The sequence below is a fragment of the Carettochelys insculpta genome, chromosome 26 (genome assembly GCF_033958435.1).
Source record: "Carettochelys insculpta isolate YL-2023 chromosome 26, ASM3395843v1, whole genome shotgun sequence".
In the NCBI taxonomy this organism is placed as follows: domain Eukaryota; kingdom Metazoa; phylum Chordata; order Testudines; family Carettochelyidae; genus Carettochelys; species Carettochelys insculpta.
In genome coordinates this window covers 2,308,143-2,326,465 of record NC_134162.1, presented here as the reverse complement: position 1 = coordinate 2,326,465, position 18,323 = coordinate 2,308,143, and the positions used below count along the sequence as shown (strand labels likewise).

The 18,323-nt window shown below is 55.9% G+C and overlaps 1 protein-coding gene across 2 annotated transcripts in view; it reads right to left on the bottom strand.

Annotated features, from left to right (window-relative positions):
* Positions 1–18,323, bottom strand: part of CPNE5 (copine 5) — a 111,625-nt gene that overhangs the window by 26,563 nt on the left and 66,739 nt on the right. For both annotated transcript variants that reach the window (XM_074977310.1, XM_074977311.1), the window contains exons 13-18: positions 18,251–18,304; positions 16,971–17,032; positions 13,770–13,816; positions 12,902–13,083; positions 11,287–11,414; positions 10,591–10,693 (exon numbers count right to left, since the gene is read on the bottom strand). In XM_074977310.1, coding sequence (XP_074833411.1) covers positions 10,591–10,693; positions 11,287–11,414; positions 12,902–13,083; positions 13,770–13,816; positions 16,971–17,032; positions 18,251–18,304 — 576 coding nt within the window. The remainder of the gene's footprint in view (positions 1–10,590; positions 10,694–11,286; positions 11,415–12,901; positions 13,084–13,769; positions 13,817–16,970; positions 17,033–18,250; positions 18,305–18,323) is intronic.

The following is an 18,323-nucleotide window of genomic DNA, read 5'->3' as shown; positions in this document are numbered from 1 at the left end:
CAGAACCGATCAGGTGAGGGTCCGGCCTGTAGCTGCTTCACTGGACGTAAGGGGGGGTGGGGCACATTCCCCTCCCTCACACCAGTGTAAATCCGGAGTCACTCCGCCAGGCCTGATCCCCGCTCCTACACCAGTGTAAATCCGGAGTCACTCCGCCAGGCCTGATCCCCTCCCCCACGCCAGTGTAAATCCGGAGTCACTCCGCCAGGCCTGATCCCCTCCCCCACGCCAGTGTAAATCCGGAGTCACTCCGTCAGGCCTGATCCCCTCCCGCACGCCAGTGTAAATCCGGAGTCACTCCGCCAGGCCTGATCCCCTCCCGCACGCCAGTGTAAATCCGGAGCCACTCCGCCAGGCCTGATCCCCGCCCCTACACCAGTGTAAACCAGGAGTCACTCCGCTGGGCCTGATACCCTCTCACTGCACTGTAAATCCAGGAGAAAGCCACAGGAGTCTGTGGAGCCGTCCTAGTGACACACAGTTCAAGTGAGAGGTGACCAGGTGGTCGGGCAGTAAGTGGACACTGAGCAGTTAGTGTTAGGTCTCAGTGTGCTCCCAGAGCCAGCGATCAATGGGTGCCACACACCTGGTGAGACTGTACCCCCCGCCCCGGTTAGGGAGCACAGAGGGAAAGAACCGGAGCCATGCCCAGGGCTCTGCAGTCTGCGCATCCTGTCGCAAGTGAATCAACAGTGAAGGCAGCCGAGGACCCGCTGGAAGACAGAGCAGCCGCCCACGCAGAGGGAGAGGGAGGTTTTTATTTCCCCTTTGCAATTCAAATCGCGAAATGAGCAGCTTGATGGAAACTGTGCTATCTCCTGGCTAGCTGGAGTCAGCAGGGCCCAGCCGCATCCCAGCGACGGTCGCAGCTCCATTAAAAACGAGCAAACAAATGGAAAGTCCCGTTATCCCAGCCAGGCGCTGAACGGCTTGAGCAAGCATCAGAAAACTGCGTTTCTCCAGCTGTCTATCCATCCGTCTCCCATCCACGCCACCCGCCCGTCCAGCTCTCCGTGTAGCAAACAGCCCATTGTTTTACCTTTCCATCCCAGCTACCTTTCTGCCCACTCATCTACCTAGCAATCTGTCTAGGCAATTACACCACACTCGTTACCACAGTAACCGCAAACCGAACTCGGGGGGCCGAGTTAGAAGTCAGAAGGCAATTCATCCTGCTTCTGCATAAACACAGCTCACTGCCGGCACTGGGTGCAAGTTCTGCTCCTTCTTCTGCCAGCTGTTACCACTGGGAACAGCCTCTCTCCATCCTCTTTAGAACCCCCCTTCAGGAAGTTGAAGGCTGCTATTAAATCACCCCTCAGTCTTCTCTTATACAGATTAAATAAGCCTCAAACCCTCAGCCTTTCCTCATAAGTCATATGCTCCAGCCCCTTAATCATTTTTGTCACCCTCCACTGGCCCCGCTCCAATGCATCCACACCTTTGCTGTAATGGGGCCCAGAACTGGACACCATACGCCCTATGTGCCACAGCGAATTCACAGAACTCAGCCACTGTCACCCTACCCGGTTTCAACATCTGCAGAAAACACAGACAAACAGCTGAGCCCTGACAACCTGCTCCCATCCCATGGGAGCGCGATGCACCAAGTCCCTCTTCTGTTTATTGCCACAGCTCATCTGAGCCAAATCCTGCAGTCCTTAATCAGCCTTTGCACTAAGTAACATTCTTAGAAGATGGAGTGAAGTTGTGACGACTTCATCTCAGGGCCAAAACAGACGAGGTGCCTGATGACAGCTCACCAGGAGACCCAAACAGAGCATACGTTCCGTGTCAAGATGAATTCACAGCATAGTTTGTTCCCAGATGTACCAGTCTCAGCAAAGCAGCCCCGGAGCGGTGCTTCACACCATAGTAAAGGGAGGTGTGTCTAGATCTGCTAAGCCTTGCCAGAGCCTTGCTCAGCAGGTGAGTGAATCGGCTGCCTGGGTTCCCAGAGGGGGACACGTCTGTGATGGAGCTGGGGAGCTGAGCCACAAAAGAATGTTCTTCCGCCACATGCACCCAGTGGCACAGCCAGACTGATGGGACCACATGGAACGCTCGCCACTCGACGGAGGATACTTGACCAAGCAAGAGGCACTGGCCCTCCAGGCAGCTGATGTGCTGCAAAATACACAAGTCAACACCTTTCACAAGGGAACAAGAGGTTGTGCTCTGTTGCTGGAGGTGACCTCAGAATGCATGGACACGCCTGCGCACGCACATTGCCTATCACTTGAGCTCTTTTATGGGAAGTCAGTCAGTTACATTTACGGCGTACTGCAAAGAAGCATCTCGCCTCCAGCCCCGGGGCTGGCCCTGCACACAGTGATGTTACCACAGCACACCGTAGTCGGCTACACAACTGCAGGGAGCAGGCGGGAAAATTGTTTGACCAAGGTTTGTGGAAAGGTCATTTTGCATCTCGGTGCGGAGACAGGAAGCCAAGAGACACCGGGTGCACTAACAGAGCTGCAGAGGTACGGACGGTAAATATCCCCCCGTAAGACAGCCAGGGAGGAGGTGAATGCGCTCAGAGCTCCACACAACAGCCAGCCCCCAGGAGAGCAGCTTTTGGTACCACAGCTCCCCGAGAGACTAACCGCCAATGCCACGCTAGCTGTGCCAGGAGAGGTCTGAGCCTGGATGAGCCAGTGCCAACTCTACCCTCCAAGCGTGGAGGAGAGACAAAGCCCAGCTTGGCTCTGGTGCTCATCGGGAAAGGAGGTGACAGGTTCACATTTTCACAGTGTGCTTCAGCCCCCGTTGCCTGCGCAGTCAGCCCTCTGAGCGCAGGCGGTAACACAGAGCGGCACAGGAGTCAGCATGGCAGGAACCAGCCGCAGCTATAAAAAGAGCTCATAACTGCAGCGTCCCGGCTGGGCCATTTGCTGATTGCTTCACCCTGCAAGGGATCGAGCTGAACTCTTCAGCCGAACAGGTTTGCATCTGAAGAACGGCACCTGGCTACCAAAGCCAGCCTGCTTTTAACATGGTTCGATTCTGGTTCTTACCCCATCCCCAGCACCAGGAGTGTACTGGGCCAGATCCTCAGATGGTGTAAACCAGCATAGCTTCACTGAAACCAATGGCAAGATGCTGATTTACACCAGCTGGGAAACCATTTCGTTGTCTCATTGCATACAGAGCTGGACAGGCTATCCCTGCTGACCAATGTCCCCTCTAATCTTTTTCATCTGTGTGCAGAATAAAATTTATGCACACCAAAGCAAGTGCAAATGTGCACCACCAGTAGAAAAAAACCCCTAAGTGTGAGTGCTCTGATAATCACCTGGGAAGCATCTGAGTCTCTCCTAAGTGTCTGCACCAGTGCTCATCTTACAGGGAACACGGCTGCTGACTTTTACGATTTTCCCCCAGCCCCTAATAAACACAAAAACCACAGTCACTTGCGGATGGGTATGTACATCCATCATACTGTCATCACTGCAGCCCTGCACTCCGTGATGGTACTGTACGCCATAGGCAAGTCATTAACAGCTGTGTGCTGCGAGACAACCTGACAGAAAGTGAGCAGTGGCCTGTGGAAAATCTCCGTTTGAAAAGCAACAGAGAGGTGGCCGTGTTAGTCTGTATTCTAACAAAACAAACCAGCAGTCGTGTCGTGCTGCAACAGAATAATTTATTCAGCTCAACAGCATTTGCAGGATTCTCCCCCACTTCCGTTCCATGTAGCTGATTTGTCAGTTTTTATTTCATTTTTTTGGACGTTTGTGCTGCTATGTAACGCTCGGTCTGTACTGGAAATGCTATTGATCTGAAGAAGTGGGTCTGTCCCACGGAAGTTCAACAGCCTAATAAATTATTCTGTTAGTTTTCAAAGTGCTGCATGGCTGCTGGATGGAAAAGCAGAGGAAGTGCGTTTTCCTTCCCCTGGAAAAACAGCACTTAGCCCGTGGGGCCGCCCTTTGGCTGGAGGGAGGGAGCTGCATTTGTCAGGAAGAGGGTCATTCACCTAGCACTTATTGACTCTTTGGCATTCCCAGATAACTCCTGAGGGAGGTGGTCTGGGTCCTACAAATCAACCAAATGGGGAACAACCACATCTGAACAGGTACAGCTTGTCTACTGGTAATACAAGGAAAAGAACCTGAATCAGCTGCACGGAACCAAACTCCCAAGGGTTTCCATGACTCCTTTGCTGTACGACATTGTTGAGCAGCCAATATGCCCTAATCATTACCGAACGACAGGTCAGTCCTCTACTGTCCTGGGAAGTGTAACAGCAGCCAATGTCGTACTTCCTGGATTAAGCAAAACAACAGTGGAGTATTAGTGTTAACACCAACACGCAGCTCTGTTGCAGTTTGTGGGTGGTGCTGGGAGGGATTGGGGTTGGGCAGTCCTGTCCAGTGGTTAGAGTTAGAGACGATCAGACTGGAGAAGCTTGAACAAGAGAAGATAACTGGGATCCAGAGCCGAGAGCCAAGTCAGGAATGGGGAGCAGCACAAGGCAGTAGGAACCAGGAGCAATGGCCATATTAGATGCTCCAGCTTCCAAGAGAAACTCTCGTGTCCCAGAGGAGAAGCGACGGTGAAGGCCACATGAGCCATTCCGAGGCTGGTTGAGCCCCAGGAGACCTAACGGATTGAGAGAGGTCCTGGGGACGATTCACTCCAAGACCGCCAGGCTGGCGCAAAGATAGAAACTGCCAAAGCTCGGAAAGCACTGTCCTTCCCCAGTACTTCCCGCTGTGAATGGCTTCCTCCTCCTTTGGGCCCCTCTTCACACCCTCTGGGGTGAGGGACTTCCACAGGAACTCCGTCAGGTGTGGCCACCGGTAAGCTTTGCAGGTCTGGGTACAGACCATATACCCAGTGCTTTTTTTCTAGAAAAAAACGGTGCCGGAACCCGAGGCTGATCATTCCACATAGGGTTTCGGGTGTTCGGTTTTAATGCCCTGGTCCCCATGCTGCTGTAGGATTGGTGGAGGCTCCAGCCCTGGTCCCCATGCTGCTGTGGGACCAGCAGAGGCTCCTGCCCCATCTCAATCTGCTGCAGGTCGGTGGGGCCTCCTACCCAGTCCCTGTGCTGCTGCAGAACCAGCGATGAAAATGTTTCTGGTGTTCCAATGGAAAAAAGAGGCCAGAACTCTGTTCCGGTGTGTTTCACCGAAAAAAGTCCTGCCGTAACCTCTCCTGGATGGCCCTGGTGAGGAGACGACGTTGCTCTGGATCATCTGAAGAGAAAGAAATGTATTGACCCAGCATGTTCCTAAATCCGTCGGTGACAAAGTGCCAGGCTGCAGGGGCATTACTCAGATGAAATGGCATTACCAGATGTACAGAGACTCAGTCATGAGATTAGAAAGAGGGTCTCCATTCATCACCTGCCCAGAGGGGTTCCAGGCATCCCCTAGCCCTGGGAGTTGTTGTCTGCTGACATTCCGTGTGGATCTGACGCAATCCACAATGCGGGGATGAGGGCCCGGGTGCCTGTTTCAAATCGTCACTTGGTTCAGTGCACAGTAATCTACAAAGAGTCACAAAGTCGTCTCTCCTATTTATGAAGAGGGGTGTGGCCGCCACGGGAGATGGTCAGCAGTGAATAAAGGCCTTGACCAGGTTTCCTTGAATCTTCTTCTTTTCTTGGCAGTCACTTGATAACGAGAAGGACGTCCTCTTCTCACCCTCCTCCGTGAGCCCATCGATGGCTGACCAGCCTGATTCTGGAGCTGCAGGTCGTATCACAGACAGGGCAGGTGCTGGGAGCTGTTGGGAGGACATGGTGCAGTTTTCGCCGTTCTTTTCTTCTTCTTCGCCTCTCCTCATCTGCGCTGCAGTGGGAAGTCTCGAACCGTGCCGTCCCCTCACAATTTACTGCTCTCCACTGGGGATGGGCCTGGACAAGGTTCTCCCAAGTGTCAACACCAATGCCGCACTTCTTCATGTCTGCCGTCACCAGTTCTGGTTCGGACACCATGTAGTTATGGCCGCAGAGAACTTTTGCCCTGGCTCTAGTCAGTAGGGAACGCACAGCGTTAGCGTGAAGGCAACGTGTCCACGATTCTCTTTTTGCAGGTGTCCACGTCATTCTGGCACATCAGAAAGGAGAGACGAGGGCATCAGACTCAGGAGCGCCTCATTCCAGCCAGTGGGGTGGCCTCACTGCTGGCTGGGACTGGGTCCCAGGGTCCAGGGGAACGCTGCTGTTGCAAGGGAGGCCGGGCTGCTGGCAGTGCTTGGCAGGAAAGCTGATCCTCTCTGCTCACCGGAGAACAGGGACAGCACACTGTGCCAGTCAGGCGATGCTGAGCCTCAGGGAGAAATACAAGGAACAGACCACCCTGAACTGCAGCTATTCTTGGTGCTCCTGAATGACCGTCTCCCTGGGTTACCAGCTGGAGAACAAGAGAGTCCCATCTAGTCTCCATAGTACCCAACGTGCACTTCTGTCTGGTGGGGATTGGCAGAGCTCAGGCAGTCTGGGGTGCAGAGTGGTCCTCAACCCTGGTGTCAATGAGGGCTCCCTGCAAGGGCACTGGCTGAGTGCTGCCATGGAGGTGCAGCTGAGCTGGGACCCAGTGGGCTCTGATGGGTTCCCATCAAAACTGAGTGTGGCTCTCTGCTAGTGCCCGACCAGGTCCTCCGACAATGCCTCAGCTTGAGGGTTTCCTGATCCCTCCCTCGCCAGGATCCAGGATGAGCATAAAGCAAAGGTGTCCTGGCTCAGTGCCCAGCGGGCCATGTGCGGTGTCTCAGGAAAGCTGGTGATTCACTGAATCTGTTTAGGCTGCTCATATGTTTGTATCGTTTTTACACGGGGTGTTATAAGCGTTGGCTCTGGGCTTGTCCTCGGAACTGTGGTTTCTGGGAGACCACAACAGAAGGCGCGGCACCTCCTGTGAAATGTTTCCTCACCAGGTACAGCCCTACCGGAGTCCAACCCGCATCTGAGGAATTTGGCTGTGGCCGGGTTGCCCAAAAGTCTGGCGATGGCTAATTGCCCAAAGAGGACGTGGACAGGTGACCTGCTCACGGACAGGCTGCACTTCAGACTTGCTCCCACACGGGGAACAATGCAATCCCCTCCACAAGGGCAAGGAGATAAAGGGGACTCTGAGGCTCCTCCATTTCGTCTTCAGTCTTCAATCCCGCTTAGCAGTTGAGGAACATCTCAGCTAGGAACCAAGTCTGGAAGGATCACTGACCCGTCCTCATGAAGGATGTGCTCCAGAGACTTCTACTCCACCCCTGCTGCAGCCTGCACCAAGAACCTTGTGATGGGTGTGCGTGATCGGCTTGCTTCCACAATTCTACTCTCACCCTCTTCTTTCTTTTTATCTATAAACCTTTAGATGTTCGATGCTAAAGGACGGGCCCAGTGTGCTCTGTTGGGTACGATCTGAGACACACATTGCCCTGGGGATGTGGCTGGCTCTCTGGGTCTGGAAGAACCTCTTTGGATTTGCTGCGATTGGTTCTCAGAACCTCTCCACTGCGCAAGGAGGGGACCAGCTGTGGCCCAAGGGGAGCTGGAGTGTCGGAGGGAATTGTGTGGGACTTCTGGCTGGCCAGAGTGGTGACAGAAGTGCTCTGCGTGATGGGTTTGATGCCTTATAGAGGACCCCCAGTCTGGGGCTGTCACTAGCCCTGTTTTAAGCCACTTGCCTGGTTTGGCTCTCTCAGCAGTGCCTGGTAAAACCTCCAGTTTTACAGTTGGCAAACAAAGCACCGTGGGCTCTGCTTCAGTGGCATGTAAGCAGACCACAGAACTGTCAAGCAGAAATGGAAACAAAGAAAGCTTAAACAGCTGAGAAAAGATCAGCAGGGAACATCCTTCCCCAGAAACTCTTTGTCTTGCAGTGCCCAGCTGGAAATGTTTTTTGGAACATTCACTGCACCTGAAGTGACGATGGAAGCACTTGGACTCCAGGGATGGGATCCTGACCTGAGCTGTTTGGCCAGTCAGACTACTGGCATGGGGGTGGAGAAAACTTTGCTTTGAGGTTAGCATAGCTTGTTAAGGTAGGCACGGTAGCGTTTTAGCTTTAATTCTCTTGTAATGATTTCTGACTGTTCCGCCCTATTCCGTGTACTCACTCAAAAGCTCTCCCTTTGTGATTAATAAACTCTTTTTATTCTTTTATCTCTCTTTGTGCATTTAAATTGGAGCGCCTGGGAAACTCTGACAAGGATGGCAAGTTGTGTGCATACTATTCCTCCAGGAGAAATGACAGACCTACAAGAGCTTGTACTGTCCAGGAGACAACTGGGCAGGACAGGACAGACCTTTCTGGGGGAACATTTAAGACTGGGCATGCATTGTAACCAAGGTAGCTGAGAGCCAGAGCGTACCCCAAGTGCAGCTGGCAGGCTGCAGTCACAGATACACAGATATGCTGTGACTGGCAGGCTGTTTGTGAGCTGCCGAGGTGGGATCCCCTTCAGCAAAGCACCAGAAGGCACCCAAGGTTGCAGGGCAGAGGTGACACAATCCCCCAGTGGTTTGGATTGTCACAGGAAGGGACATTGTAGATTACAGGCCTGGGGAGGCGTTAGGGTGACCTTGTAGGGGTGGTGGATTCTCCATCCCTAGACATTTTTAAGTCCCGGTTTGACACAGCCCTGGCTGGGATGATTTAGTTGGGGTTGGTCCTGCTTTAGGCAGGGAGCTGGACTCAATGACCTCCTGAGGCCCCCTCCAGCCCGAGGATTGTGTGACTTTCTGACTGCACTGTTTAGCATTTGTTCCCAAGGTGCAGACTTCACCAGCTCATCCCATCTAGTTAGCACTGCCAATGACGAATACCGCAGTTGGGTCTCACCATTCACAGAGGGCTGTTATGCAACCCCTGCTGCCCTGAGAGTACGCCAACACAGGACAAAGACATGCTGACGTGAGACAGAGACGCAACCAGCAGCCCGTTAAACATAAAGGAAAAGTTTAACCCTACTTGAACTCAAGGAAAGAGGCCAAGAACAGCACTCCAGAAGCAGCCAATGGCTGACGCATGATCTCCTGCGTTTGTTCCAAGAGCATTTATCATCCTGAAGAGAAAGACAGCAGACCTTCTCGCTGCTGGAGACAATGACCGTGCAATCCCCAGATGGGCTGCGTTCTTCAAAACACCAGGCAGCTCAGCCCCCGGATGGTCTTGCTTGTGCTTGCAAGTGAAAAGGACACCCAACGCACAGAAGGGCACAGCCACACCATGCAGAGAGATGCCAGCCTTGCCAGAGACACCACGCACAGTCCCAAGGGGAACCCGGATCAGTGTAACACAGAACAAAGGCATTTTCCGTACACCCCAAGATTTTCTATGTAATGTGCTAGGAGATCACTGCCTACTTGACAGGCTGGTATCCTGTTCCCCAGGCACTTGCTTAATCTGCTCAAAGAGATCCGAAGCGCGTTGTTTTAAAGAAGTTAGGGAAGGGCTAACCAATTCCTTTGGGCCCAATTCAGATCACCCATGTAATGGCTTTAGTCCATCAGCATCAGGGGAGGGGCACCTGATTTACACCGCAGTGGGTGGGAGGGGTCCAGTTCTCGCCAGAAGACCTGGCAATGACCATCTCAGGATGCCAGACTGAGAAGACGCGATTGGACCTCTAGCAGCAATACAACCTGCGGGCGTTATCGAGTGACCAGGCCAAGGAGAGACGGAGACGGAGAAGGAATCACACGCCCGCTCGCATCTACACGGCGGTGCGAGGCTCAGAGCTGGGGACAGTCCTCCCGCAAACTCCTTCTCCGAGAGGCTGGGTTCTGCTTCTCTGGCTGCCCCTTCCCTAACCGAGCACCGGGGGAACAAGAGGAGACAGATCTGTTCACTGGAGCCCCAGGGCATAGCTTGGGGAGCCAGACAAGGACCATGGAGGTGGCTCTGGAGGGCCCCTGCTGAAGGGTGAGGACAGGCACAGAACTTCTTGTTCCTGAGGGTCTCCACCCTCACATCCCCCGTCCCCCAAGCGTTCCTCTTCGCACCTCGCCCCTGCCACCTTCCACCAGCACCTGCCACCCAATCAGCTGTTTGGCTGGTGGCTGTGGAGCACTCACTCTTTTTCCTGGGGGGGTCTCCCACACCAGTGCACCCATGGGGTGGGTGCCTATGGGAAAGAGAGAATGCCTGTGCATCTGACTGTCCCGGGCAGTGGGCACAGAGGACCCCCCGAATGCCGAGGGCGGTAATAACCCTCTGGTGCCCGGGACACGTGGCTGCCCGTGGCAGGTCTTAGGGAACCTCTGGAGCAGGGTTCCCTGTATGCTGGGGCCACTGCCCAGGGGAGATTCAGGCGCCGCCCAGCTGAGTAGCAGAGAGCCCACAGCTGGCAGCATGTGTCCTACTGGTGGTGCGCATCCACCCATCCATCAGTGCACAGCACAAAATTTATTCCACCCGGTGGGAAAAGCTGAGAGAAGCCCTGCTCTGGAGACGGGCTCATCCCAGCCAGCCTCACTGGGGTTGTGCGGGAGCCATCAGCCTGCGAGGAGGGCCTAGCGGCAGCTGCTCACTTGAGACTACCCTCTGCCTGTCCATCCCAGCGCGATGCCCTTGGGCAGACATTGGCGCTGCAGGGATGCGGCGGGGGCAGCAGGCGAGCAGAGCCCCTGCTACTCACATTGACGATGGCTTCCTTCGTCTGCGCCATGTCCGATATCACGCCGTCCGTGATGATCAGCAACACGAAGTACTGGGAGCCGTCCTGCTCCGCAGCAGCGTACCTGGACGGGGAAGTGCTCAGCTGAGCGTGGGTTCCCGGGCTGGCTGTGGGGCGGGTGCTGGGGGTAGGGCACGCTGAGCTGGTGGCCAACCTTGCTGAACTGGGCCAGGCTCATCCCGGGTAACTCCGGTCTCTCCGCAGGAAGTTTGTTCCTGGGTTCAGAGCCACCTCTCCGAACTCCTGGTGTGGGATAGTTCCCTGGTCCCCGCACCTCCCTGCCCTCAAACGTGACCTCCAGTCCTGCTGTGGCCCAGGGCCACATGAGCTCCCAAGAGCGCCGAGCTGCAGCCCCACTTACCCACACCAAGAGTCCAGGTGCGACCTGGCATGTCCCGGCTAAGTCAGCGTCATGGGTTAGACATGGGCCTTGACCCCGGCCAAGGCGTGACGCTCTGCTCCCAGCCCACGGCCTGGGATGGTTACCCCTATGTCAGAGCCAGCCCTGGCAGGCCCACTGCCCTGGCTAGGGCGTTGCCAGTGCAGGCTGCTATCAAGCATCTCCCGTCTCTCGAGGTGGTGGTCTTCTGAGATGCTGGCTTGGCTCTCTGGCAGGGGACAGCATGCAGGGCTGGGGGAGGCGCCCGCTGGAGGTACCTGGCCACGTGGTTGACCACGGGGGCGAAGTTAGTTGGGCCGTAGAGCTGGACGGTCTTGAGGCTCTGGTGATAGGCTTCCAGGATGCCCTCGATGCCACTGCAGTAGGGGTTCTCGGGGTCACCGTTCTGAGAGAGGGACGAAGGGCGGTGAGGGAAGCTCCCATAGGGCAGTGGTTCCCCAGACCCCCTTTTACCTCCCGGAGCCCTGTGCGGAGCACTGGCTGAAGGGAGCTGCTCCAGAGAGGTGAGGAGTCCCAGCAGCTCTCAGGGGACTCACCCGAAGGGGTTAGTCCTTGGGGGCCTCAGCAGCTCTTGGGCAGCTCTTCCCACCCTCGGCTCTCAAATCACCCCAAAGCACCGTCTTTCCCGGTTTCCTGTGGGGAAACTGAGGCACGGAGAGGGCTTGTGGGACGGGTGAGCCCGCAAGCTGGGAATGGAACGCAGGAGTCCCGGGTCTGGCATGGAAACGTCTTGTATTGGCTGATCTGCAGTCCCCAGCTGGCACCTCCAGAGAGTGGGGCTCAGGGAGATATCAAAGGGACCTCCCCTGGGCCGTACAGCCGGACCCAACCTGCTGGTGATGGGGGAGGGAGGACAGTAGCTATTTCCCGTCTCCAAGAGGAACTGGCTGGAGGCTCACTAGGAAAACCAGGAGAGTCAGGCTCCAATTTTATGCCCACCCGATGGAAAATCCTATTTCCTGTCCTCAGGGCAGCTGCGCTGCTCCCCTGGGTGCTCCCGGCTGTTTGGCCAGCCAAGGCCAAGCCACAGTGGCCCCTGAGAGGCTGCTGCCCAACACGTGGCAGTCCACGGCAGAGGCTGGGTCCACGCTCTGTGTCTGCACAGCAATTTGCTTTGCCGCAGAACGGCGCCAAGGGACTGAGGCTTCGCTGGGGCTGAGAAGGCACTTGGAGACCTGTCAGGCTGTGTCCCAGCCTCTGGTTGTTGTTGGCTACTCTGTGGAGGCCCCTCGGGCAGGGACTGCTTGGTCTAACCTGGGAGTGCCACACTTGGCCTAACCACCGCTAAGGGCCTGATCCCGTCAAGCACTGAGCACTGTCCAAGCCCACCGAAGTTGACAGGAATTGAGGGCACCTGCTTTTTCAGGGCCAGGGCCTAGCCCAGGACGGCAGGACAGCCGGAGCGAGATGGGCAGGAGCAAACAGCAAGAAGTCCTGGGGCGCCTTGTAGCCGAACAGATATTTTGGAGCATCAGCTTTCACGGGCAAAGACCGGCTGTGTCAGGTGCATGAGTGAAGCGGCTCTTTGCCCGCGAAAGCTGATGCTCCAAAATATCTGTTCGGCTACAAGGTGCCCCAGGACTTCTTGTTGTTTTTGAAGATACAGGCGCTCTCTCTCATACCTGGGCAGGAGAGAGGCCCTTCACTTCCGAGTGGGCCCAGAGCCCCTGCGCGTGCAGGAACAAAGGCTCTGCATTAAATCACACGATGGCTTCAGCCTCACTGCCTCGCGTGGGGCATGAGCAGCCCACACCCGAGCGGCTGGTACACCAACTGCAGTCCTGAGCAGACACAGCTCCTGCCACCCGCTCCGCCTTGAGCCCAGCACGGCCTGCCCGTGGCAGTGCAGCGATTCAAAGGGGGTGGCCGTACCAAGGGGAACTCGTGGGACACATGCCCGTCGGGAGGGAGTTTGGCTCCGAAGCCGAGCGCGGGGAACATCTTGTCGCTGTCGTAGTCCTGGATGATCTCGCCCACGGCCTTGAGCGCCAGGGCGTAGGCGTTGAGCTGGTACGGATTCATGTAGTGCAGCGAGGTGGACTGGGAGGGGTTGCCTGGCCAGGAGAGAGAGGAGTCAGGCAGAGCAGCACGCGGCAAAGTGGGGGTGGGCAGGGGGGCATCAGCTCAGCCAGGGTCTAACTCAGAGGCCATAGAGAGGGCCTGATTCTCACCCCCACGCCAAGGGGAGTCACGCGTCGCCCGGTCCCTGCTGGGGGAACTGACGTAGGAGAGCAAGTGTCTGTACAGCACCTAGCACCTCAGGGCCTGGCCCAGGACTGTGGCTTCTAGTCACTCTGGCACCATTCATGAAGGATAACACCACAGAGGCAAGTCCGACCCTCGCTGACGTCCCAGGGCGCTGGCCTGAGAAAAGTCTGAGCCACGGCCCCGCCCTTCCTTCCACAAGTGTAAATGAGGAGTAGCTCTGCCGAGGGCAAGGGAGTGAATAAATCGGCTCAGAACCAGGCCCAAGATCTTCCCAGGACTCTTGCTTGTTAATAGCATAAAACCAGAGCACCACAGGAACACCGACCTCGTCAGACAGAGGTTTAACAAGCGCTTGACAGCCATCAAGCGACTGTTGCTTCCTGGGATCACGCCGATCACGAGCGAATGAGCAATGCATACGCTCTGTCTCAGGGTGGGGCGTAGCATAATGTATCATGCGACCAGCCACCAGCTGCTTTGAGAGCCCGACCGTGGCTCTGGGAACATTAGTCACTCCGGCAGGAGCACTCACCATTGGAAGCGGTGAAGTCGATGGCCACGGTGAAATTGATCTGTGTCCTGCAAAGGGATGAGGACGCGTTAGTAAGAAGAGATAGCTGGTCACACAGACGTTCCTCTGCTCAGCGCCGGTCTATCCTCCCTCCGCCCCCAACCACGGGTGCAGGCTGTGGCTCGGAGGCACTTACCTGGGTGGATCCCAGCCAGCAGCCCAGTGGGACCCTTGGGCAAAGTCCCACAAGTGGCTCAAAGAGCCACCTTCTGAGGCCATGTGCATGGCCCAGGAAGCTCCCATTGGCTGGTTACTGGCCAACGGGAGCTGTGAGATTGTGCTGGGGGTGGGGCAACGCAAGAAGCCCTCCCCCAGGTGCATGTGGTGTGCAGAGAAGTACCTGGCCCATGCGAGGACTGGCCGGCAGGGAGAACTGCCCGAGGGCCACAGCCCCTAGGCAGGCTGGATGTGGCCCACAGGCTGTATTTTGCCTGCTCCTGCTATAAATTAGGGTCCAGTTGCTGGTGGTGTGAATCAGCCCCACTGCAGTGAGCTCAATGGAGCGATGCTGATTTACCCCCACTGCAGAGCTGAGACCCTGCAGACGAGTGATCGGGCCCCTTTGCGGCGTCTCAGGCTGAGCTTCTGCCCCACTGGGCAACTTGCAGAGCCACAGAGCAGGGCTGCAGCTGATCCCGGCCGGACCCCCTGGCACTGCCTGAGGCCCACGCCTGCCGGCGGAGCTGGGAAAGGAACCCAGGAGTCCTGGCCTGGTAGGAGCAGGCTGGTGCCTAGATGCAGCGTGTTTATCAAACCTCTGACAAATACACGGAGCAAACGATCTCTCGTCACCTCCGGCCTATCACCCAGGGCTGAAAGCAAATGGCTTATCCCTGTGCCCCGGGGGGCTGAGGGGCTCTCGCGGAGTGGGAGCCGGGGCTGGAAGGGCAGCCTGTGGGCATCCTTCCACCAGGAGCTCTGGCTTCTCCGATCGCCTCAGCTGCGCCGTGCCGGCTGCCAGCCCCCGCTGCACACAAGCATTCATGGCTTCATGACAGACCACGCGGCTGCCCCAGCCGCCCGGGGAGACGCCTCACCAGCTGTCAAGTGGCGTTAACGCCTCATGGGCCAGACGGGGAGAGCCAAGGCCGAGGCCCGGCTAAGCCGAGGGGCAAATGCAACAAGCCCCGACAGAGCCACGTGTAAAACGGGCCAGGGGAGGTCCCCGCGTGCCAGGTGGCTTTTGTGTGCTGGGAACAAACAGGCACCTTTGGTTGAGGCGGGACCAGGGGGCAGACAGGTCCCTGGCAGGTCATGCAGTGGAGAGAAGGAAAGGAAAACCCACTACCCCCATCTGAAACTTCAGGCCAGCCCCGCAGCTGCTGTCTCTCGGTGCGGCTTGGCCTAAATCAGTGGCCTGGCACATCTGACACCAGCTGCAGCTCCCGTTCACCATGGGAGTAGCTCCTGATTTACGGTGGCGTGAGCGAGAGGGGAGTGGCACCCAGAGGCAGAACAGGGGATGGATGAGCAGAAGGCCCGTGATGGAAGGGGAGCTAGCGCACAGCCTGAGAGCTCCAGGATCGCTGCACCAGAAGAGGGGTGTTAAATGTAACGGGCTATTTTCTGCACAGCCGTTTGAAGGCAGGGCCAGGTGTTACAGGCTTTGCAGGGAGACTCGAGCAGGGCAGGGCAGGCTGCCCTGGGTCCTGGCGTGGAGAGGTCTGCCAGCCGAGGGGCCGGGGGAGCGTAAGACGTGCTGTTTGACTGGGATAAACGGGCAGCTGCTCCAGGGGGCACTTTGTATCCGACACAAGGCTCCGGGTGGGACTGAGCCTTGCAAGCCGGCGTCACTCCCTGCGGCCAAATGCACCTGTTTCACGTGACACGTGCTGGGAGACGAAGGACTCAATGTTTGGAACTAAACTGGCCTTTAGCAGGAGAACTGTAAACTGAGGAGCTGCTAGTGCAGCTGGCGTTCTAGCCAGGTGCACCGGCTCCTCCCGCCCTGTTCCATGCAGGTTGTCACGTCTTTCCTTCTCACAGTGCCCTGTCATTCGTGCTAGCACTCGCTGACCTTCTGGGCTCGGAAGTTCCCAGGAGACAGCCTGTGCTAGGGACGTGGCCTTTCCCGCCTGCCCATTCCAGCCTGCTCGCCCTCTGAGTCCTTACACGTGCTGGTCTTTGAACTAGTCTCCCCCTTCCTGTTTGTGGGATCGCTGGTGGTGGGGCACTTGCTGTGCGCTACCTTCTTGCTGCCCTTGGGGGGCTGGCTCGGGTTGTTCCTGTGCCAGGGAGCTCATCCTGTGCACTTGGTGGGCCACTGAAGGAGATAGAACAAAGCCACAGGACCACTGTCCACCGCGCACTGACAGGGCCAGAGAGCTAAACTAGGCAGAGATCCCAGCAGCTCCTGCTGGGGCCGCCTGACAGCCCTTAGCATTTTGGTGCAAACTCAGCTGTTTGGAGAGGGTTGAAACAACAAGAAGTCCCACGGCACCTTACAGGCTCACAGATATTTTGGAACATGAGCTTTCCTGGGCAAAGACCCGCTGTGTTGAGATGGTGGCTCGCTTTAGCCCATCAATAGCTCTCCTATTTCTTCTCCCAAGCTACTGACCCTTTGGGGGGTTATTACATGACTGGTTGTGGGCACTGGCTCTGGGGTAAGAGCTCCGTAACCAACCAATCTAGTGTCAGAGGCTGCTCTCTGGGCTGTGGAAGAACCTGAACATTGTGTACTCTTTGGTGTAAGATTATGAAGTCCGGTTAGTCTGAGTGGTAGGGCATTTGTCCGTGGCAAGACTGACACAGGGTCGTGTCCTTGGAGAAATCCATTTTTAGTGGGGGGTGGTGTCTGCCCTGCTCCCAGTTGTCTGCCTCTCCAGACAGAGAGCCCCAGTGGGTCAGTTTTCTAGTGTAGCAGGGACCCAAGAGGATCAGAAAGTAGCAGAGGCTAGATCAGGTTTTGCCAGTCCTCAGGGCTCACCACCCACCCCTCTGTCAAGTTCAGGCAGAGTCCTGGCTAGCTGGAAGGGGTGTGAATTTACTCTGGACATTACAGTGGGATTTTTCTGTAGCAAACTCATCCTCCTCACAAGCCAACACAGTGTAACCGGGCCCTTCACTTGTGCTGAAATAGAGTCGTCCTTCCCCATCCGGAGCCGGGTTGTTCAGTGCCAGGGTCCCGTTTGTTCAGGAAGGGAAACCACAACCACTTACCCTCCTTTGATGTAGTCCAGGAAGGTGTAGTCCGACTCTACGGCGAAGGAGAGCAGCGTCACCTGGGAAGCAAGAGACAGGGCACCCCGTTGTACAGAGACCCAGGCAGGGGGGATCACTGGAGCAGGGCTGATTTGCTGATGAGAGGTGCTAGTGTGAAGTCATGGATTGCTCGTCAGCCCAAGGAACGAGCTAACTTTTCCACGCTGCTCTCTGCAACATGGGCCATGTTGGGTCGGTCGCACGTTTTCCGTCAAAACTCTTTCAGTGGAAAATTGGGGTCTCAGCTACAGTGTTTGAGGAAAAATATGAGAATTCCTTGAAAAATATCTGTGTTCCCAGGCAACCTGCCCTGGACACTGCAGTATTCTGATTATGAAATGCTGCTGCAGCACCTCATGAGAGGTTTAGTTCAGTCCCTTCATGCTCCAGTCTTCTCTACACACTGGGCTTCTCAGCTGGACTACATTTCCCATGATGCACCATGGCCAGGGACTGCTAGGATGACCAGACAGCAAGCGTGAAACATCAGGACAGGGAGGAGGAAAACAGGCAAAGCCCCAAATCTTGGGACCATCCCTGTAAAATTAGGACATCTGCTCATCCTACTCCCAAGTAACACTTTTCTTCTCCAAGAGTGGAGACTGTGGTGCATCATGGGAGACATATACCACTCAGAACACCTGAGGCTGGAACCCAGGAGTCCTGGCTGCCATGCCCTACTGCCATGAACATCTTCTGCCTTCCTGTAGAAGAGGACAGAGGCAGGAGGTGCCCAACCTCCAACTCTAACAAGGTTTCTAAATGCAAACGTTTTGGTTTTCAGCCAAAATCTTCTGGAATTTCAATTCTGGTTGTAACCAAGGCTCCCCCAGCTACCAAATTTGGAATCTCATCTGCCTGGAGGGCTCGTTAGTTTCAGTGGGTTGTGACTCTCGACAGACATCATAAGCTTCTCCCTTTGAAGGTCCCCATACCTGGGCTTTCCTAGCACGTGTCTCATCCAAGATCTGACTGCAACCTGGCCTCCTTAGGGTATAAAATCAGAAGAGAAACCTGTCCACAAGAAGCTGACTGGTGACCGAGTGGTTCCACATTTCTGGGGATGAGGCAGAAAATCCTGAATTTCCACATCAAAGCATAACATGGGGGACAAGCTGCTGGAGGAAAGCCTGGTTCTAACGGGTTGCTTCTGAACATAGGGCAATGTGCCATCCATGGTCACGCCTTGCCTGCCTTCCTCAATGGCTTAAGTCCCAAAGACAAATAACACCACTTACTGTTCCCGAATTCATGTATTTCTTTTTCTTCATTTTCTTTTTGGGATTCACCACCTGAAAGATGGAGGAAATG